The sequence below is a fragment of the Centropristis striata genome, chromosome 15 (genome assembly GCF_030273125.1).
Source record: "Centropristis striata isolate RG_2023a ecotype Rhode Island chromosome 15, C.striata_1.0, whole genome shotgun sequence".
Lineage (NCBI taxonomy): Eukaryota > Metazoa > Chordata > Actinopteri > Perciformes > Serranidae > Centropristis > Centropristis striata.
In genome coordinates this window covers 31,198,419-31,221,145 of record NC_081531.1, presented here as the reverse complement: position 1 = coordinate 31,221,145, position 22,727 = coordinate 31,198,419, and the positions used below count along the sequence as shown (strand labels likewise).

At 39.6% G+C, this 22,727-nt stretch overlaps 2 protein-coding genes across 7 annotated transcripts in view; both read left to right on the top strand.

Moving 5' to 3' along the window:
- nrxn2a (neurexin 2a) overlaps nt 1-4,156 on the top strand; it is a 150,960-nt gene extending 146,804 nt beyond the window's left edge. For all 4 annotated transcript variants that reach the window (XM_059350888.1, XM_059350887.1, XM_059350886.1 and 1 more), the window contains one exon: nt 1,598-4,156. In XM_059350888.1, the coding sequence (XP_059206871.1) occupies nt 1,598-2,400 (803 nt within the window). In that variant the 3' untranslated portion in view covers nt 2,401-4,156. The remainder of the gene's footprint in view (nt 1-1,597) is intronic.
- Nucleotides 4,157-9,354: 5,198 nt separating this feature from the next.
- Nucleotides 9,355-22,727, top strand: part of LOC131986447 (pecanex-like protein 3) — a 29,939-nt gene continuing 16,566 nt past the window's right edge. For 2 of the 3 annotated variants that reach the window (XM_059351412.1, XM_059351410.1), the window contains exons 1-13: nt 9,355-9,682; nt 10,687-11,174; nt 12,204-12,412; nt 12,510-12,615; nt 12,883-12,922; nt 13,105-13,200; nt 13,432-15,177; nt 19,812-19,941; nt 20,311-20,480; nt 20,839-20,896; nt 21,688-21,829; nt 21,942-22,099; nt 22,483-22,636. In XM_059351412.1, the coding sequence (XP_059207395.1) occupies nt 11,022-11,174; nt 12,204-12,412; nt 12,510-12,615; nt 12,883-12,922; nt 13,105-13,200; nt 13,432-15,177; nt 19,812-19,941; nt 20,311-20,480; nt 20,839-20,896; nt 21,688-21,829; nt 21,942-22,099; nt 22,483-22,636 (3,162 nt within the window). In that variant the 5' untranslated portion in view covers nt 9,355-9,682; nt 10,687-11,021. Of the gene's footprint in view, nt 9,723-10,686; nt 11,175-12,203; nt 12,413-12,509; nt 12,616-12,882; nt 12,923-13,104; nt 13,201-13,431; nt 15,178-19,811; nt 19,942-20,310; nt 20,481-20,838; nt 20,897-21,687; nt 21,830-21,941; nt 22,100-22,482; nt 22,637-22,727 lie in introns of all 3 variants that reach the window. The other variant, XM_059351411.1, reaches the window with a different exon arrangement.

Genomic DNA, 22,727 nt, shown 5'->3' with positions numbered 1-22,727 from the left:
AACTGTATAAACAAAGTGGACGTAGCCTGCACGTCTGAAAAGTGAAGCCAATGCAGAAGTGCCTTAACCCTGCATTCTTTTTAATAGCCAGCAGGGGGCGACTTTACTGGTTGCAAGATTTTACAGAAGGCTATGAGAAAATGACCCTACCTCACTCTTGATTTATTACCTCAGCAAAAATGTTCTCATAGAGTTTATGGTCTCAAATGCTAGTTTCGAGTCTTCTTTAATACTGCATGATGTTTATTATGTAAATTATGGTCGCATTTAGAGTAAAATAGTCAATTAAGAAGGGTATGCTTTACACAAGGTGTGGCTACCTTGTGGCTGACAAGTTGATATCAGGATCGAGACATAAAAAGTCGTGAACTTGTTTTTGGTAAACCTCAAATTATTACATGTTGTACTCAGGAGAGAGTGGCCGTGAATCTCTCAGTCAGATCCACCCCTTGCTCCTCTCCAGCTCCAACCTCTTATCCATTAATGGTCACTTCAGGCTCCAAAAGAAAGGCCAAAGAACTGGCCAAAATGCCAAACTCTAAGCATTAAAACTGTTGTCTTGAGCCAAGGGGGGTTGTCACGGTGGCTACGTCTACTTCTTCTATACAGTCTGTGATATTCCATCCAAATTGGATGGAAGATAAGCTTTATGTGTAGTGCTGCGGTCATTAAGAGTGGGCCGCAGTAGACAGTAAATCAGGCTTGTGACAGAAACAAGCTGTGGAACTTAGGAAGGACTCTGCCCTTATTATGGCTGCCTCAATTATTAATATGACCTTATCAGAATTGTTTGTTGTTGACTGGCCCCTCGAAGTGTGTCTCAGATAATGATGAAAGTGAACCTAGTGGCAATAAAAGACTGCAGACTAAAATATTCCTCCACAGCCACAAGATATATTCTGACCTCAGAGTGGGAACAAAGTAAAATGTCAATGCATGGCGTGTGTAGGAGAATAGCATAAATATACACAGCTACATATATCAGAGGTTTATTTGATGAGAAATCTACTGTATATCCAACTAGTTATTGAAGTTGTAGAGGACGCACTTAATGCTTTTCGCCAGCAACATTATTCCACGTGTGATTCCTTCATAAAATAACCTGTCTTTGATTTCTCTTGTCACCCTTTAACCCCTGCCTACAGATGTGCGTTCAGCAGCATGGCCATTTAATTTACTGTTCTTTTGTTTATGTGCTCTTCGTTCAGCTGCCGCCTTTCATGGGTCACCTTGTATGTTTGTGTCTACATGTGAGCTCTTCAATGTTCTTGCTGTATTCTAATATACTCTGATAATATGAAACATTCATAACCTGCACACCCACACATCAACTCCATATAGGAATCGAGAACTGCATACATCGTGTACGGATTTATTCTGTTGTGCCAAATGTTGTAACTAATATGGATTATGGAATTCAGTGTGATTGCTATGAATATTATCACTGATAAGCCGCCTAATATTAGTTTAACTCCTCAGTAGTATTCTGCATAATGAGAAGATTGTGCCTCTTTTAGGGGAGCACAACTTTTTTTAACCAGAGTGTATAAATGCTGTTCTAATTTAGGATCCCCTACCTTTTCTGTTTCTTTTCTAGGAGGTGAATTAGTGTTGCCTATTATTACAGTGGATTCCCTTGAGCCCCCATCCATCGCCACCCGTTACCCCGTCATCCCTCCTCCCCCTACCCTCCTATCCCCACTTGAAACCACCAAAGAGTCCCTGATACTCCCTCCTCACCCTTCTTGCCCCCCGGACCAGGAGGACTGTGGTGACCCTTTGGAGGTCTCGGCCTTCGGCTCTGGGGAGATGACGGAATCAGATGACGAGGACTTTTACAATAAAAACTCCCCATTGGTCACTGACAGGACAGTCCTTCCTCCACCTCCCACCACTGGTGAGGGTGGAGTCCAGAAACCCCACCCCATACCTCCTTATGTTCCCACCACCAACCCTGACCAGCTCCACATCCCCGCAGGCAAAATGAACACCCGTGACCAGGTGCTTCTGCCCCCTGCTCCTCCATCCTCCAGAAATACGCCAGGACTAACTTACCCCCCCAATTTTCCCCATGTGCCCACAGCCAACCCCACAGCCTCTGATGAAAAGAGCCAACCCGGTGCCGTGGAGGTGATCAGGGAGTCCAGTAGCACCACAGGGATGGTGGTTGGTATTGTGGCTGCTGCTGCTCTCTGCATTCTTATCCTCCTCTATGCCATGTACAAGTACCGCAACCGGGACGAGGGCTCCTACCAGACAGACCAGAGCCACAATTTTGCCAACAATTCCACTGTGGAGGGCAACGGAGCAGTGGTCAAAGACAAAAACACAGCAACGGCCTCTGTGGCCAAGGCAATCACAAAGGGCAAAAAGAACAAAGACAAAGAATATTACGTCTGAGCACGGAGAAGCAGAGAAGCCTGGACTGAGACAAGAGGATGAGAGAGGATGCTTTCGTTTCGCTCCCCGATTTTGTCAGGTCGACCATCAGAGAAATTTCACATGCCACAAAAAAATAAACTGCACAAAGCAATGCTTGCTTTTAACAGTTGAATTTTTCTCAAAAGTCAAGGTTGCCCAGCTCCTATTAGTGATAAAATCCTCATCTACAGCACAAGATCTGACTCATTCTCTGGGTCACAACGTGCACTCGGTCTGCATTCACCGATTCTTTGTTGGTGTATCTTTTTTTATTTTTTCAACAAGCTAGGAAGAGGCATACCCACTTTGGCTTTGTATATAGCATGGTACAGTAAAGAAAGTGCTGAGAACATCCGGACAGATTTGCCTAAATGTTTTCTTTGTACTTCTTTGTAACGCTCTATCTCAAGTCTCAATGTCCCCATAATGGTATATGAAGCAGAACAGGACAGTTATTGAATTTTCATGGTAGATGAGCGGAGAGCACCCCAGTAATTCAGTCTACACTCGAAATGAAAGCCCTCATATTTGGATAAGACATCATCTCTGCAGCCTCCATGTTATGTTATGTGGTTTTAAATCTCCCCAGTCACTTTGCCTCTGTCCACAAGGGATGGTATTATATTGCTGGCGCAGTATAATGAAGCATGATATTTAGCTCTCCTGGAGAAAAAGACAGCATTTTAAAGGGATTATGAAATCACTCAACATTCTCCAGCCAGTGAACCTTATAGTATGATGGCTCATGATTTATGTGAGATATCACATGCCATTCCAAGTAGGGATAATTGTGAAAAAGTCAGTCTACACCAGTGAAGGTATTTCTCTGTAAACATTGCTTGTATGTACATATAGAGGTTAAGCAGATTGAAAAAGCATTGTGTTCGCCGGGGAACAGGTACGAAGAAGAACAAACATCCAAGATGCTCTGCCCCGCCCGCCCCCCCCTCCCCTCACACAGTTTCACCAATACCGATGCCGCCAGAACTTCACAGGAACATGGGGGAACACAGAATCACATTTGAGGAAGTTTTTCTTCTTGGAAAGGGAGAAGAAACCTGTCTCACAGAGGCTGGCCCACTCTCAATCTCGTCCTTTCTCAAAACTGTCATGGGATAATTCAAAAAGCACACCGAAAATGTAAACATATCTTTGAGACATAGATATTCCTTGTAAAGCAGCCAAACATGTATTGTTTTTTTTCTATCAGTTACTAAAAGACTATTCTATGAGATGAATAATTGAAGGTTTGTGAATTGTATTGATATTTCTCTGATATTTCGATGTATCTTGTTACCACTCCTCTTAACACGTTCCATTTTAGATTGCCTTTTACTTAAATCCAGACAAAAAGCACACTCTCCTCAGATAGCCGCAATTATCTTTTCATTCTGCATTATTTACGGTTCAGATTTTGCAGAGAAAACACAAGGATGGAACAAACAAATGTTTTGTTTTGTTGCATTGTGCATTTTATATGTGCTGAATCTGTTACTCAATGGATCTGATAATATAAAGCCATTTTCTCTGTTGAGTTATGTCTACATTTACTTATTCATGCTCTGTGATTTCCTGTTATTTTTTATGAAAGTGCCATTCGACATGAGCTGCTCAGCGCTCAGAAAATATTCCATTCCTCACTCATTGCTATTGTATAGTGTTCATGTGAAATGGATCTTAATATGTGTACAGAACGTGGATAAAGATGAAAATACACTTGATTATATACTTTGTACACACCTGTGTTGTGTGCTTTTTGTAGAGTCACAAGGAAAATGCACTTTGTTTGCCTTTTGTTATTGAACACAGTCAAAAAAATTATAGTTTCAAGGTCAAGGGAATTTAGAGTGAACTGACATGAATGAGGATTTCAGTAGCATTTATGGTATGAATCAAGAGTATGCAGCCACATTTTTTTCCTTCATAATAATGTAATCTTCCTTCCAGTGGTTATGTTTAAAGAGTCTTTTGGGATAAAAGAAACACAATGCATTAGCAAGGATGTAATTTCACAAAGGTCACACTTTGCTTACAAGATAAGTTAACATGTTTAACATGAAGAAACAGCGTTTCACACAAATTGCAGGTCATGATGTGTTTTTTAAAATGTGTCTTACACTTGAGTTTCATCATCTCTCTCTCTCTCTCTCTCTCTCTCTCTCTCTCTCTCTCTCTCTCTCTCTCTCTCTCTCGCTCTCTCTCTCTCAGGCGCTGTGTAGGTAGTTGTGGTGTGTTAGGGATGCCTGGATGTCTATTATAATATTAAATGTTAAAGTGTTTTCTCTGCACCTTTCATACGCTGCTGCTGTTTAATTCAGGTCTCCGTTTAAAAAAAATGATTCCAATGAGGCAGACTGGACACATGAAGCTAAAAAAAATAAAATATTAAGCCATTTCAACCCCAGTTAGAGCCACTGGTGATTCACGCTACAGTTTGTTGGGTTCAGCACGATCTTCGTTGAAAGTGACAGCCTGAGCTTGGAAACTGTAAATTTTCAACAGTGGTGTAGTTTGAAAGATGTGGGCGTCTTCCAGAGAGTGGGTGCATTCCAACGCCCAGACGATCGTACTATTTAGTATGCCAGCAAAAAGATTGAGTGTCCCAAAAAATAGTATGTCAAATGCAGTAAAATCAGGTCAAAAATATCAGAATATTGGAATGGTATTCTTCTGGTTTCTTTTTTACATTTTTTTTATACATAGATATTTATTTAATTGTGAGCGTTACAAAGAAAATGTAACAAGGGGCCCTTGCATTCTCAGCAATAACAAATAAAAATAATAAATAACAAAAGAATAAAAGGGATAAACTAATAATATTTTTTAAATAAGACAGCTATCATCTATGTAACAAAAGCAAACACACACAAGGAAAAAAAACAGAAATTTGCTAGGCCCATTACTGTCACTTCATTTTTCAACTAAATCTCCAGATCTCCTCTCTGTATTTGTTCACCACCTGTTCTTATCTACCACCATATTCTTCCTCCTGTCTTCATTCTTCTTCTTAACAGTATGTGAGCCTCGTTTTCTGGCTATTCTGACCTACAGTCCTCTGCACAGCATTTATATGAGCATGAGGGTCAAAGATCAAGACGCAATGTTATAACAAAACAGTATTGCATGCATACGTTACAGTACATACCTTTTATGACCAGTTGCAGTACATACTGAATGTATTGGACCCTTGATCCATATTCAATACTTTATTGATCCCCAGGGGGAAATTGCTTTCTTATAGTTGCTGCTGTGTAAGAATAAAATAGCAAGTATATATATGAGTATGTAAATACTTAAAGCATGCTACACTAAATATACAACAATATCAAATATAAATGCAAATCTTAAGTAAATAGAGAAATGTCCAAATAGAATAATATGGAAAAATAGACATAATTTGAAGTAAATGGAGATATGTAGAAATATGTATACATGTATGTATATGTATGATGGTACTTGCAAGCCTGGATAGACTGTAACTGTATTGAACATCAGCCATCACGGTGTGACATGACATACATATAATGGGTTACACTTTGAAGGGGTGTGCATAAGACTGACACTGCCATAACCATGACATGACACCAGTTATTACCACAAATGTATCTTTATGTTTGACTGTTGTCATAAAGTCTAAAGAAGTGGTATTCATTCAATAAATCCTAATTAACCCCGTAAAAAATAAAATCAGTCATAAACATTATGTCTGTCTTATGCAGTAAAGTGGTACAAAATAATGTATGTTATTCTTCAGTCTATAGCACATCAATCTGTTTTTGTCCAGGAATTGTTAAATTACTAGCATACACATTTTTTACAGCAGAAAATGTCAAATGCACAATATAATTATCCAAAAGTATTGATGAAATTTAGCAAGTTCTGTCCTCAGGATTGCTTTTCCTCCTGACTTGCTGATTATTTCCATTGAAAAAAAGCATTCTGCGTATCATCCTCAACCATCCCCCCAAATAAAAACAGTCATCTGTATGCTTGTCAGCAGTGACACGTTTTGTGTTGTTTGACTACCCCCTGCTGAAAGCATGAGGAACTGTAAGATGGAGAGAAAGGTTAACTCAGAGGTCCACATCACTGAACACCAGAGCGATGTGATGTATAGACTCTAGTCCCCCTCACTAAAGCCGCCATTGTTTATTCTGTGAGAGCAGAGGAGGTTTATCACAAAAGACAAGAATTTAGATAGATTGCATTTCAAGCCAGCAGCAGGGTCACCCGTCCCATTAGCCTGTTTGTGTTGAGACTGATGGGGAACAATCCTGTGGGCTAAGTGAGGTGCGTTGTCAGTGCAGGTTTAGTGTGGGTGACGTCTGATCTGTGCTGACATTGGGCATCAAAGATGGTGGTTGCAGGATACGATAAGCCACTACTGAGCTTTGCTGAGATGTCACAAGCCTAATTCAACAAAACAGCTATGACAAGAGAAGCCCAGATGACAACTGGTATGTCACATCCACTCTGACCTGCTTCTGTTCCACCAGGTCTACAGGTACTCACTGTAAGTATTTGCACAACAGTTTTTCTTTATTTATTCATGTTTTCCTTTACAACCCCTAATTCCTAAAACACTGCTGGGATGATGTGTAATACACAGTCCCCCATAAAGTTGGAATAATCTTGTTTTCAGGCACAATCCTCTGTTAACTGGGGTTTCATTTTCATTGTGAAATGTTTCAAAGAGATTGATTAATAAAGTTTTGAGAAGATATACACTTTATCTGTCAAGAATAAATCACATTGTCACAATCATTTCATGGAAAGAGGTCAAAAATATTATTGTTCAAACTTTATGGGTGACCGTGGATATTGAAAAAACTGAATTAATCAAATTCATATATGTATATATTTAAAATTAATTAAGTTTCCAGTTTTGAACATTAAATATTGTACTGTATTCAATTGAATGAAAGTCATAAAGTATTTGCAAATCATTGCTTTCCATTTTTCTCAGCAATTTCTTTGAATTGGGATTGCACCCTGCAAATTACAAATACATTGTTGTGTAGTAGTGGTGGGTTGCACTTTTTAACCTCATTTATTTGACAGCTTTAGCTAATTTGCAGATTTGCATTGTTAATACAAAAAATTAAACTAACTCATAAATGATCATATGCATTAAACTATCCAGCATATATCTATTTGAAATCAACCCCACATTTACCAGCTGCAGCATTAAAAGCAATATAGAATTTAATGCAGCAATGACTATCATCCAGGAGTATTAAATGCATCTTTCTTTTTGCATAATGAGTAATGTTACTTTTGGTAGTTTAAGTATATTTTAATGCTATTGTTGACCGGCATGCACCTTTACCTTTACCTTTACCTTTACCTTTACCTTTACCTTTACCTTTACCTCTACTGACTGCAATAACAGAGTATTTATTGCACTGGAAAGATAAGTCAAAGATTAGAACATATTTCCTGAATATTCAGTAACAACCTCCCAGAATTGTGAAACCTGTGAAATCCTTGACTCCAAGGCCAAGGATAGCATGGTCAAATTCCTACAATCCTCATGTACTTTCTTTTAATTTCCATCCACCTCTGTACACTGAAGTGCTTTACAAAAATGTAAGAGAGATGAAAAAATCTGTTTTTGGAATATGTGAAGCATGCTGGAAAGCTTCAACACAAATGTGACTGTCTTTGTTTTTTGCAGTTGCTAAAGCTCAGTGATGAAATTTGGACTTGTTTACACAAGACATGGGAAGTGTTGCACATGCCTCTAAAAGTGTTCTTTTAGAACATACAGCAACAACAAATAGGTAAATTCTCACATTTTATTACCATTGCATGTCCGATATGTAAAACTATCACCTGCGACCCGAGTTCGGATAATCAGTCAAGGATAATTAACGAATGAATAAGCACTTACAGACGCTTTCATACATGGATGGAAGAGAAATTAAAGGTAAAACACACATGGGGTTTCTATGTATGTAGTCAGGCCACCACAACCCTCCAAAACAACTTTAGTGCTCCTCGCCAAGCCTGTTAAAGGAGAGAACAGCAGACAGGAAGACTGCAAACATAACAAAAGGCCATAATGTCTGTCATTGTCAGGCAATAAATAGATTTAAAGATGAAGCTATATATTTTATCATGTGGTCTTATGAAAATGGTGGTGGGCAGCATTGTCTTACACATGCTTTGCGCCTTAAGTAAAATGCCATGTAGTTCTGTTATATTTGAGAGAAAGCAGGCATTATTTTTTTTTGGTCATTTGTGTTTCTGCCTGTGTGATTTTAGGGCATCGTTGTACAAAAGCTCAATGCTCAGTCAATTTCCCCTAAACAAACAAACAAAGGAGAAAAAATAAGTATTTTTGATTTGGGGGTGAAATGTCTACAGTATCTGGTGTTATTTCAGTAGCAATGTTTGTGAAAAATAAATAAATAAATAATAAATAAATAAATAAATAAATAAATAAATAAATAAATTTAAATATATATATATATATATATATATATATATATATATATATATATATATATATATATTAATGTATTTTTGATCTGTGATTAAAATGAAAAAATATATTTTATTGTATGAAACATTTTTACAGTCTTAGTTGTTATTGTGGTAGCATTATTTGTTAGGCCTATATACATATTTTTCCTGTATTATTGATTTGGGGGTGAAATGTCCCTTTATTTTTTTTAATTGTCTACAACATCTCTACAGTTTCTGGTGTTATTGACCTAGCATTTTATATGAAAAAAATATATGAACCGTACATGATTCGTATCACAATATTATTGTGATATTTGTACAATTTCGAAATCAGGGAAAAATCCCCTCCCCATGACGTCAGTGCGTCGGGCCAATCACCGCCATGGGAATCTCTCTCTCTCCCCCGCTTGATCGCTTTTTGTGCGTGCGTGCGTGCGTACGTTCGTGCGTGTGTGTCAACTAGTTGTTAGCTAGCGCTAGCTATCCAGTTAGCTAGCTTGCTGAAACATTTTATCATAGGCAACGTTTAATTATGCCAAGAAACAGATGCCGTTCATCATGAGAGGGGACCTCCGCTCCTGCTGGATGTCTGGAAACCTTTAATGCCAAAGAGGATGGGGGACTTTCAGAGAACAATGATAAGTTAGCCAACGTTAACAAAAACAAAGTAAGCTAGAGTTTTTTGGACAGCCTTGCTCGCTAGCATCCTGAGAAGGAAAGCTCTGAGATTTTTTGCAAGGACTGGATGCGGAAGGAGGATATGAGGCAAGCTGGACAACTAATGCTAATTGTAAGCTCTGCTGGGATCCAAATGTGGAAAACATTTCACTGTGAGCACAATTATCAAATATGTCAAGCTAACATCAGCTAATGCCGAGGAACTACCATTCACCTAGCGATGATCGGTTAAGCTAACTTGTTGTAGGCTGGCCTTATATTTACCAGATAGGGACATCACCAGGGTGAAATGCTGATATATGCGGCCTAGCATTAGCCGGTAACTAGCGTCAAGCAGTCTAATGAGGTTTAATGCTTGTCAGTTGAGTGCAGCTGTTATATTTTATATTCACCGAGGTGACTGAAGACGTTGGTGGTTTAACAGGTCGATTTTTACCGATCATGAATGCATAGGGATATTTGTAAGCTAGGCTAAATTGTCTGCTAGCTCTGCTAATGTCAATCAGAAAACTTAATGTAGCTGGCCACAGCATTGGCCTGGGCAGGAGAACAGGGAGTTTTAAGCGTTGTCATCCTGTCTAAAATCTGATAGATATATTAACTTTGTTATGTAGCTTCTCCGTTGCTTTGGTTTGGTTTAGAAGACATCTACAGACAAGATTTACACTATTTTTTAATCATTGTAACGTTAGTGTGTGCCAGTTTAAATTTAAGCCATAGCTGGTCGAATGATTATTACTGTTATCCAAAGTAGTAGTAATGAATGATACATGATCACATTTAATTGTAATATAGTCGCATTTATCTTGTGATCATGTGCTGAATTAATTTACGATCAGCCAGAAATCAAGAGGAAACTATATAATTTCATAATCATCATGTGGTACTTAAGGAAGTACTTCAATTGAAACAAAATAGACACTTTTAGATACTTATCTCCACTATCATCTTGTGAACAGCTGACAGATTTTTTACTACATTAAAAGTTATTTTGTGATTTTTACAGTGTAAGTTCATGAATGGGTTATTGCCTAGCGTTAATTTTTTCCTCCACTGAATGTGATGTTTAAAATGTAGCTACATATGATAAACAAACAGTTTTGATCTGTCTTACAGATGAATGTTTTTTCATACATTCAGTGGGTTACCAATGTGCCAAAAAGTCACTCTCCTGATTACCCACCAAGGATTAGGGTAGAGTGTGGCAGCGTTGGTGCAAGGAGTGAGCACATACTGGCACAAGAATATGCAAGGACTCTTGACCTCAACTGAAGTGTACATATCCAAGACTCAGAACTATTGTCCTTGATGAAACAGTCTTGGTTAACCTGCCATCCCCAATGGAAGTGCCATCATAGACACATGATACTGTGGCTCGAACTGCTGCACAGTATTTTGAGCTACAGCCTTGGAGGAAGTATTTCAGCTTTTAGGTGAACTTGAAGGTGGAGATGGGTTCCCAGGCTCTTCAGATATTGCGGCAGGGCGTGTGGGCTTCGCTCACAGGAGGCTGGTATGTGGACCCACATCAGAGCACGTTCTCCAACTGCTTCCACCTCTACCTTTGGATATTTCTCCTGGCCTTCCCTTTTCTGCTGTACATGGTAAGTATGTGTTCACAGCAGGATGATTGCAAGTCTATCCAAATACATGAAAGAATCACTGTATTCAGGCACACATCCTTAAAACTATTTTACATAACACGGCATTACGTCATGTTTAGTTCTCCATCAATGCAAACTGTTCGAGAGACAACACAAAAATTCATGATTAAAGAGCTTGTCAAAGTGAGATAGTTCAGATTTGTTATGTGGGGTTGTATGAGGTACTTACCCATAGTCAGTTTTTTATTACCAATTACAAATTCTCACTTTAACATTCAGCCACCATCGTCATGATGGCAGCACTACTGAGGAATCCAGTAGGGCAAGCAACACAAGTAATCAAACAACCGAACAAAACGAAACAGATCCTCAGTTTAACCCAGTCATTAGAAGTGACACGAAAGTGAATGCATTAAAGTATACATTGTAATCATCCTTTATAATTGTAATAATATAAATGTATAGTGGGTATGCAAAACAGCAATAAGTGAGTTGGGTCAATAGTTGGAGCAAGCAAATCTGCAGGATCTTATGTTAATTAAAAACTGTTAGTTTTCCCACATTGTTTAAAACACTTGAACCAGGAGGCAAATCTATTATCCAAACTATCGATTCATTTAAAAGTTGCCTTTTCTGTGCATTTTGTCGTGTTGCAAAGTGGCTGTGTAGTGGCCAAATCTTAATAAATAAGACCCATGGCCCAAAAAAATCTAAAATATCCTTTTTAAATTTTAAGGGCACATAGTCTAATGTTTGCATGTCTTAATGTAGTGAAGGCCCTTATTTCCACTTTCTTTGGTAAGACATTATTTTAGTACAGTTGTCAATAAGCTTCATAGTTGAAATGAGCCATAGGAATTTGTTTTTATTAGTAAATAGCACTGTCAAAATCCCAGAAAAGACATCAAACTGAACAGTTGCAAGCTATTTTCAAATACTTCCTGGCATTCACTCCTTAAAGTAAACTGCATTGTATCAGTTTTGTATTTAATCTCAGTGGCTGTCATTGTCTTTTTCACTCCCTCTCAGGCTCTTCCCCCCAGCTTGGTGGTTGCAGGCGTGTACTCTGCTGTTGTGGCAGTCTTTTTCACGGCTATTAAGGTGGTGAACTTCCGGCTTCATACTATGTTTGACCTTGGGGAGATTGTAGAGAAGAAGCAGGCCTCACTCACAGCCGAAGTCCCAAAGACAGAAGAAGGAGACGAAGGTTCAGGAACCCATGATGGGAATCAGCATAGGTGAGAAGGTGTTTTCTGACCAGTTTTGGAGAATAACTATAAAATCCCAGTGCTGTGACATGCTGAACCCTTTTAATCTTCTGTAACCTTTTCACAGGGATAGTCATGTTGGTGTAGAGATGACTGTGTTTCGGAAGGTCAACTCAACACCCCCAGTGCGCTGTAGCTCCCAGCACTCTCTATTTGGATTGAACCAGGTGTCGGTGAGGACATTTTATAGTAGCATGCAGTCTCCTTTCGTCTCCCTCCATCATTTCTCAAATTCTGTTTGCTAGAAAATGCTAATGTTTTAACTTACCACATCAAGTATGCCTCAAACATGGGTTTAGAATTTGTTTTTACTTGTCCTGCCAGTCTGCCAGGCAAAGGTTTTCATTCCATCCAGTGCTGTCATCACTTGTTGATATGTATGTCAATGAGTTAACCATTTTAATGCTTCAGCTGTTTTTTATGATTTTTAAATTGTTCAGGAGTTTTTGCCACAGCTTGAGGATACAGGGGGCACTAAGGGTAAGTATACTGAATTCTGTGTTTTCATAATGCAAAGCAAAATTAACAGGTTTTTATTCCAAACAGTGGTACATAATCTTGAGTCTTACACTGTCCTCACAAAATTGCAAGCACCAGATCACTGAGTTTAGCCTGTGGTGGTTTTGCACTGGTTTTGAGTGATGTATTTCCTTTTACCTTAGATATCAAAGAGCTCATGCGGGAACAAGGAAGCAGTAATGTGATTGTTACGTCAGCTCACCGGGAGGTTCTACGCCAGAGGTCCCAAGACACCATTAGTAAGTCTGCTACTATTCAGTGACCAGGAACCAACATCACTCACACTGAACACTGGTCCCGCTTGTATGGGAACAAGTTGTAGATGTAGTTGTTCAATAGAAATTGTAGATACTCTACTATTGTAGGCATGACTTCATATGTTACATAAGGATATGTGGTAGTGCATGCATTTACATTGACATTAACACTTTGGTGCAATTGAATCTGATCTGATCTGTCTTACTGTACAGGGGCTCCCGGTGTGGTTCAGTCCTGTATTGCTGCTGCTCTGGGAGGAGATTTTCCAGGTCTCATGGGAGTATCTGGAATGTCAGCTGGATTTGGAGAACCTGGAGAGTGCTTGTCTATCCCGCCTTCACCCTCTAGTCAAGAAGATGGAGGCGAAAAAGAACAGTTGCAGGAAGTGGAGGAGTTGCCAGAACAATTGTCTCAACCAAGTCCTGAGGGCAATGTGTTGGGGGTTTATTCTCCCCTCGGCCCCTCTGCTGAATCTGAGAGCTTGGGGGATACTCCCCTTAGCCCCCTTATAAAGAGCAGCTTAAGCGAGGAGCTGAGTGAAAATCTCCTGGGTTTGGGCCTTGACCCTGTGGCGTTTGCACCTGGGACCGAGCACCCAGGCAGCCGCAGTGGGGTAGCACTAGCTGCCGGATCCACGGACAGCTGTTTCAGTGCAGGTGGAGCCACTACAGACCGTGAGACGCTAAGCACGGTGAGCAGTTACCGCAGTGAGAAAACAGATTCCACTCAGCTGGAGAGTCCTTCATTCAACCAGCCACGGCTTGTAGATGGACAGACTTCTGCCTCAGCACCAGCGATAGGCTCAAACATGCCCAAGCCCTCAGAGGATCCAGCAGGACAGGGTGGCAGTGATACTGACAACCTGTCAGACAGTGTGCTACTGCGTTCCCCTTCCAAAGAATTCTCCCTCAGCCAGGGGCTAGACAGGACACTTGTTGAAGGAGAGGATTTGTCCCCTGTACCCTGTGATATTGCACAGCCCCGTCCTCTCCAGAACTCTTCCCCTTCTAGTAGTGGTCACTCTGAGGTCTCCGATTTAGACAGAAACATCCCAGTTCCGCCTCTACCCCCACCCCGACAGGCCAATTCAGTGCCCTCAGGGCTGGCCCTGGGTTTAGTGTGTTCTGAGCCTGCTTTGCCCATATCTTCTACCCCCTTTTTACTGTCTGACCAGCCTGCTCTGCAAGCCCAGCAGGTTGTGCGCCCTAAAGACTTAAAGCTGCTGCGGGCCAGTGGCAGTAGTGTGGGGCACAGGCCCGGGCGCAGGAAAGCGCCACGAAGGCGAGCTGGAGCAGGAAGCAGTAGTTTTGACTGTGGCTCTTACAGGCGTCACCACAATCATAGACAACACAGAGATTACATCCCAGTGCGCAGCCGACTGGGCGCCAAGGCTTACAGCGAAAGTTTGTTTGAGGATTCCAGCGACGAAGACGATGGCAGTGACATGAGCGCTGGTTCAAGTCTGGGCTCTCAGCGGCGATACAGCTCAGATGATGACGACGACGACGACGACTCAAGTTCCTCTACCTCCTGCTACTCCCCGGACCTCGCTAACACTGGCATTACATCCCCGCTCCCCCCTGCTGCTCAACTGCCCACTCCAAGGGAAGGGGATTTACCCGAAACTGCTGGCCCCTCACATTCTCGTGCTGCTCAGCGCTCTTCTAGCACCGCTAGTGCTAAGACTCATGCAAGAGTGCTAAGTATGGATGGGGCAGGCGGAGGCCAGAACAACACAGCGGCTCTGCCTTCTACTCTGCTTACAATGCCCTCCACCTCTACCCCTGCACCTCGCACTCTCACCATCTCTAAATCTGATCTGGAAGCTCGCACCATCCATACTGACGGTTTCCCTGGAACTCATCATCATCGGCTGGATTCTCTTGGTGGCTCTTGGACTGGCTGCCAGATGGGCTGGAGGGCAGAAGAGCTGGTTGAAGAGGGCGCCGTGGGAGGAGGTGAGTTGATGTAACCTTAAAATCAGTGTCCAGACAATGAGTTTTTGTTCTATGACTATAACATGTTTCCAGTGCAAGTGAAGGTAGAATCCTGGGATGTTTTCAGATTTATTTAAGCTTTAGGCTAATTAAGAAAAGTCTCCAGCCAAATATGAATCCATAATCATAAAGATTCTTGCAGATGATATTGACAATTGAGTCCACAATATAAACTGATAGGTGTGTTATAGGCCTGAATCGCCAGTAAAATTAACTGACTGATAAATTGGTTGAGTTCTAGTTGAACATAAATCATTTATTTTCCATAATAGAATATTACCTGAGGTTTTAATTTGTGTAGAAATAAGTTTAGAACCATCCAATCCAATCCAATCCACTTTATTTATATAGCACAATTTTAGCAAACCTAAGGTTTCCAAAGTGCTGCACAAACAACAAATACATAACACAATACAAAGAGATGTAGTAAACAATAGAACAGTAAGATGCAAAAAGATAAAATAAATGGTAGTACATCCCTTATTTTAGCACTCTCTTGCCATATTATTAATAGCTAACAAAGGTTGACCATAACAGATTCAGCTTTAAGTTGGTGGTGATTTTTAAATCTGGATAAAATTGCATGAAAATACACATTCACAGTTTTTGTTTTAAATTCAAATTTAACACAAAGTATGCCTGCGGTGGCAACAAAAGGAAGATGAAATTTACCCAAGGTATTACTTGAGTCGGGCAGCACTATCTTTTTAAGGTTGATCTGAGTGACGGATATGAAAGTAAACGTTTCACTCACTGACCTTCAATCAGTGCATACGTCACTATTTGTGAGTCATACTGGTAGTTTATCAGACAATGAAGTAAATGGGTAGCAGATTTGAAGATGATGAAAAACAGAATCTTGTTTACTGAAAATATTAATTGCATTTTTGTGTTGACAAAGCAGACAAACATTCCCCGTCACATCACAACATGCATCCTTTTAGAAACAGTTTTTTTTTCTTGAATAGTAGAAGTCAGTTTATTTAATGCAAGAAAGGCAAAACAACTTTTAATTAAGAAGTATTGTAGTTATAGGCATGAAGCTACAATAATGCCTCGCTGTTAAACAAAGAAGTTGAAATGGTGACAACCTTAAGAGGTGCACTGTTTTTGGCAGGCTGAGGGTGTTAAGTTGCTGAAGAATGGTGCTTGGCAGTAAGCTTTGCTATGTTGAAACGGAGCATTTGCAGATACTGGATTTAATGTGTGAAATCATGTTATAATTAGCTAATCAGTTGCTGTGCCCCCCAAAACAGTACAGGTTACTTTTTGCCCTGAGCCTCCTCTTTAACCTAAACACTGTTGTAGACTCTACCAGCAGGTTGCATTGCTTCAGCCTTTGATATCGCTACAACAGACGATTCTTTGTAGCGATCTAAAGGAAGCATCATGAAGGAAGGAAGTTCTTTGGATGAACTATGACTTCTCCTGAGCGGTGCCTGTCCAATTACGTCTAATTAAGTCACTATGTGCTTCAAGATTTGGCACAAGTGCCATTGCACAAATAAGTAATAACCCTAAGTTAAATGTCTGTCTGGTAAACAAGCCAATAGATGTTTATTTGTTGCAGAACAAATTGATTTTGCCCTTTGTGCCACTGTTTGTTGTTGCTGTTGGAACACTTGTAATATTACTTAACTTGACATATCTTGCCTTTCAAAGGTTTTTTTGCTTTTCTGGCAATTGATGAAAAGAAGTGTTAAGAGCAAGTGAATAAGATCACAGGAAAACACTGCAAAATAAACAGGGGAAAGAAATACAGTTTAATGCAAGATTACAAATTATTATGAAACATTGTGACACAGTTTTGGGCCTCAGATTAGATTTGTCAGAGAAACATTATCACCTTCAGTCTTGACCAGAGTTTAGTCAAAAAGGACTTTTCCATAATGCAGCACACATAATGAAAATGACATGAAACTTGATTTAGAATCATGCTTCCAAATCCATATAGAAATCCTTAAAAAAATAAGCTGTCTGAAACAGCTATGTGGGGACCGTCAGAACCGGTTGCTTCAACTTCAACAGCACATCCACTTTAATTATCTCTTTGAGCACAGACTGGGCAGAAACTGAAAGTCTGTTTACTAATTCATCTGCACTGTTTGTCTTGACAAAACATCAGCCTCATATTTGGAGACAGGTGGCGAGCTGGCGTTAGCTACCCGGCAGGGAGGGACTGGATAAAGTGGAATCCACACACTGTTCACTCAACTTCAACATGGCTTTATATGGTTTACTTGAGGAAATCACTAAAGTAGCTTGTTCTTATGCAATACAGCTGTCCATCAACATTAATCAGTCATATTTTTATCATAGACAGGAACTAAGTGGAGGTTGATGCCTTGATGAATGTCGAGGAAACGGTTTGATTAATAGTTAAAGCTGAGTATCAATACAGGTTGTGATCCCAATAGCCAAAACGCCCCAAAAATTGTGGGTTGGGTTCATTCTATATAGTAGTGGTTATAAAAAATATATGAAATAAATGCAATATAGTATATTATTTTTAAATTATACTTATAGTTTCGTATCTGTTTCGTATCTGTTTATTTCGGTCAATACATGTCATCAAAACAAACCAGAAAAAACAAAAACAAAACATTGATCAAAGTAAACAACATGTAAACAGAGAGAGAAAATTGATAATAGACATTTGGACCGAAAAGGCGTAGGCTGAAGCATAGCTTATTACGCCTACCCTGTTACAACTCAAGTAAATGTAAAATTTGGAAATGTACAATCTGTTATTTATCAACAAAAGAAATAAGCAGTCACAAAAGAGAGAAAAGAAAGAAGCTTATTACTCATTACTCTAACTTATATAAATTAATCATCCTATTTTTAAGTAATTTTTTGAATAAGTTAATGGTATTGCAAGTTTTCAAGTCTTTCTCCAATTTGTTCCATAAATTAACAGCTGTTACCGTGGTGCATCGTGATTTGGTGTTGGTTCTAGTTTTTAACTTTGTAAATATACACACCCCTCTGAAATTGTAATGGCTTTGTCTTAGATTGAACATTTTCTGAATACAGTCAGGCAGCATGTTGTTGTTAATTTTGAACATAAACTGTGCTGTTTTGAAATCCACCAGTTCATTGAATTTGAGTTCATTTAAATTAATAAATAATTGATTGGTTGGATGCTTATAATTGACTTTGTTTATAAGTCTCATTGCTTTTTTTTGAAGTAGAAAAATTGGTTTGGTGATTGACTTAAATGTGTGTCCCCACACTTCTATACAATAGGTTATATATGGTTTTATTAGGGATTGATACAAAATTTTTAATGAGTTTGTTGTTAAGATATTTTTACATTTATATAGAATTGCCATAGTTTTTGATATTTTATTCTTTAAGAGGTTGATATGTGGCTTCCAGCACAGTTTATGGTCAATAACCACTCCAAGGAACTTATTATCATAAACTCTTTCCACTTCCACATTATCAATGGTGATTTGCAGTCTTTGATTAATTGAACGATTTCCAAAAATAATAAATTTAGTTTTGCTTATGTTCAGAGATAACTTGTTCACATCAAACCATCTTTTCATTTTTTTAAGTTCAGTTTCCACTGTATTCAGAAGATGTTCTAAGTGTTTGCCGGAACAAAATAAATTAGTGTCGTCCGCAAATAAAACACATTTAAATTTACAAGAAACATTACAGATATCATTTATATACAGTATAGTGAGAAGGGGTAGGACGATTTTAATGTACACTTCTTCTTGCTCTTTTTCGAGCATCTTTGCTGATGTTTTGTTCATTATATGAATTCTGTTTATGGTTTGTGTGGGTTTTTTTAAGATTCAAGATTCTCCATTCCCACTTGTCATAAAAATCTATAAAGACCTAAATTTTAAACATGTTTGTTTTTGCTGTAAAGTTAGGCAATTTAAAATGGGTGTGAATAAGCAATGACTCCCTTTTTGAAGCCAGCCAAAGCAACATTTTTTCTCCGTTCACAGATATTAACAGTTTTTTGTTTTTTTTGCATTTATTGCATAACTCTTCTTTTGATAAGACCGTCTGTCTATTTTGGGGTGGTTTTGCAGTGTAGGCAGATTTTGCAATGCTGGAATAACAACTTGTCTGCCTCGGAATCAGGCTTTTCCCATCTGAAGGCATGCACGTCTGCATTTGTAGAAGAGCTGATCGGAAAGCCTACTTTCTGAAATGACCTGTGATTGGCCAAAGTCTCCGTTAGGGGCTAGATTTTCTAGGCCTTAAAACAGAGCCAGGAAGAGGTTCAAAAGTCTAGCTTTCTTCTAAACCACTTGAATCACAATATGCTGAAAGGTTATCATGGAGTGATGGGGTCTGAGCATTTAATACATTGTGCCTGTATGGTTTTAAACAAATTATTGCATTCTGTTTTATTTATGTTTTAGACAACATTCCAACTTTTGCGCTGTTTCACAATATCTTATCAGTGAGTCTTTCGGGATACTTGCATGTCAAAGTTTGCTTTACATAACCACTTGTCAAATTCAATGGCCAAAATAAAGTCCAGTAATGGTGAGATGCCTTGTATCCTGTATGTTGAAACTGTAATGTAAACCGTTGCATTGATGTAACTGATAACCCTTCTGCAGCCTTGGCTCCAGAGGATGGGGGTAAACATGACTCAGTCAGCAGCGTTAAAAGGACCCAGGCCATCCGCAGGAGACACAATGCTGGGAGCAACCCTACACCGCCCCCGTCCACCATGGGGTCCCCTCCCAGGTTAGTCAATTAAGCAGAACTCAGAGAAGGCTGTAGCTGAGGCCTTAACTGTGCCTTTATTTGCCCCAATCGCCACCAGACCTGCAGTAGTCAAAGCTACTGGAAAGTTTACAGTTGATGAATGTAAGAATTTATAGCCTTAATTAGATTTGCTACTGTGTTTAGGGAAATATTTTCTGGGGATTTGCCATAAAATTTATATTCTCAGCAAGTTTTGAAGTAATGAATAATAAAATATTAATTGAAACCGCCACCAAAGGAACATGTCGGCCTCATCGGGACTGAGTGTTTAGCTTTAACGCTGCTAAAATTAAATTTTAAAGCTAATGTTAGACATTGTTATTCAACATGGGTCTTCATTTCCTGTAGCCTTCAAGACCTCCAGCGGGCTCGGACCTCTTCTCATTCGCGGACCCGCACGCTTCCCTCAGCCTTACAGTTCGCCTCCTCACTCCTACTGCCCCGCAGTGGCATCCACGAGGCTTCCACCTTCGACGACACATCAGAGGGGGCAGTGCACTATTTCTACGATGAGAGTGGTGAGTCAGTGGTAGGGCTGCAAGATTACAGCCAAAATGATCATCGCAGTTATTTTGATCATTTGGGATGTCACGCTTGTTAAACATGATAATTATTTATTTTTGGGACAAAATACTTTAAGTGCATTTTCACATTTAAATAAACTCTCACTGCCAGCTGCATCAATATAAGACTTAACCTTATTCACAGTGCATCTCCTAGAAACCACATACAAGTAAAATTATACCTAAACTTTTGAATCTTCCTCTTCCTCCAATGTTTGTTGGTTGTTCAGTTATGTGTAAAAAAAAAAACGTGTCCACACATAATTCCCTGTTCAAAGTATTTCATTTCTTTTTTCTGTCTGTTGTGTAACAGGAGTGAAGAGATCCTACACATTTGGACCTGCTGGAGGTGGTTATGAGGACCCAGTTCAGTAAGTTTCTATTACCAGTCTGCCAAATTTTATTATTAAATCGGGTTGTCAGTCTTTACGTATGTACGTACCTACCTGCTTGTGAACACCATATCTCAGGAACTCCTGGAGGGTATTTCTTCAAACTCCTGACATGTCCACTTGGACTCTAGGATGAACTAGATTTTGGTGGTCAAAGGTCAAGGTCCCTGTGGTCTTGCGTCTATCCCATCCTTGTGAATGTTAAATCTCAGGAACACTGCATTTAGCACAAATGTCCACTTAGACTCCAGGCTAAACTGATTCGATTTTGAAGGTCAAAGGTAAGGGTCAGTGTGACCTCACAAACTACATGTTTAGCTATAACGTAAGAATGCATATACTAAGTATGACATAATTTCACATAAACATCTAATAAAATGGTAGAGAGAAAGTTTTATGTTCAAAAGGTCGACTTCACTGTGGCATTATCAAATTCAGCAAAAACCCTTTTCTGGTCATTTTTCAAAACACCATAACTAAGTAACAGAAAGGGAGTCATTTGGTTGGATGCTGTAGTGGTGACATCAACCTTGTATGCCCAACTTCAAACTGTGGTGATTTTATAGATTGGGTTTGTGTGTGAAGCATCCATGTTTTAGAATTTGTAGCTTCGTTGCAGCAAAATCTGTATTTATGAGTTTTGGCAAAAATGGATGTAAACTGCAATTTGACTGATTCACAGAGGCATGTAACTCTCGTTCTCGTTAACTTGCTCTTAAAAAGTAATGACTCTAGAGTATAATTAATGACATAATATTTCATGCTTGCAGGGAAAGGGAGAGACAGTCCCAGTCCTCGAGCTTCACCTCCACTGAGGTCCAGGAAGGGGCACCAGTCCTGTCAATGCTCCAGCCAAGACCAGTGGTCCTACAGGGCATGCAGGTGCGCAGGGTGCCTCTGGAAATGCCTGAGGTTAGCAGTCTATATGTTTAATGTCATGTAAATAAGTCAGGACTCTAACTATAAGATTGGCTTTGTTGTTGTTTCTTCTTCTGAATCACTCATTTTCTGACCTCATCTGTAGTTTGATCTGGATCATGAGTCTCTACAAGAGTCACAGGAAAACACTCTGATGATCGAGGAGAAAGCGAAACCCAAACAGTACTATCGCTTTTGGGTCTTACCCGGAAAGTGGCTGAGGGTTCGATACGATCGTCTGGCTCTTCTGGCCTTGTTGGACAGGTACAATAGATTTTTGTAGTAGAGGAGCAATCATATTCTGTGTGGTCCCTTATTCTCCAAAACAAAGCTTAAAGGAATACTCAGCTGATTTTGAACCAGCTTTGTGTCGCAAAGCCTTGTGAACCTCTGCTTGCAGAGGGCTGGGTGGCAATCAACATGGAGGGAAGCCAAACACCATCCATCTGCACACACAGCCCCCACTGCTGTGACACAAAGATGCTCAAAATCACCAAAGTATCCCTTTAAGCCTATTTTAATTAGGTTGTGTGTCCAGTAGTAATCATTTCATGTTAATTATCTTAATCAAATACTGTGATATATATATATATATAACATTGTCATTAAGTTGTCTAAATATTGATTTCTCTGCATTGTCTTGCCAGGAACCGTCGTGTAGGAGAGAACGTGTTTGCTGTGGTGCTGGCCAGTCTAGTGGCCTTCTTGGGGTTCCTACTGCTGCTCCAGGACTTCTTCAGGGACATCTGGGTCTTCCAGTTCTGCCTGGTCATTGCTAGCTGCCAGTACTCTTTACTGAAGGTAACATGCCTCTGGATTTCATTAGTTAATTGATTTCATTTTATTACTTTTTTTAAATGAATGTATTATTTCACTTATTGATCATAACTTG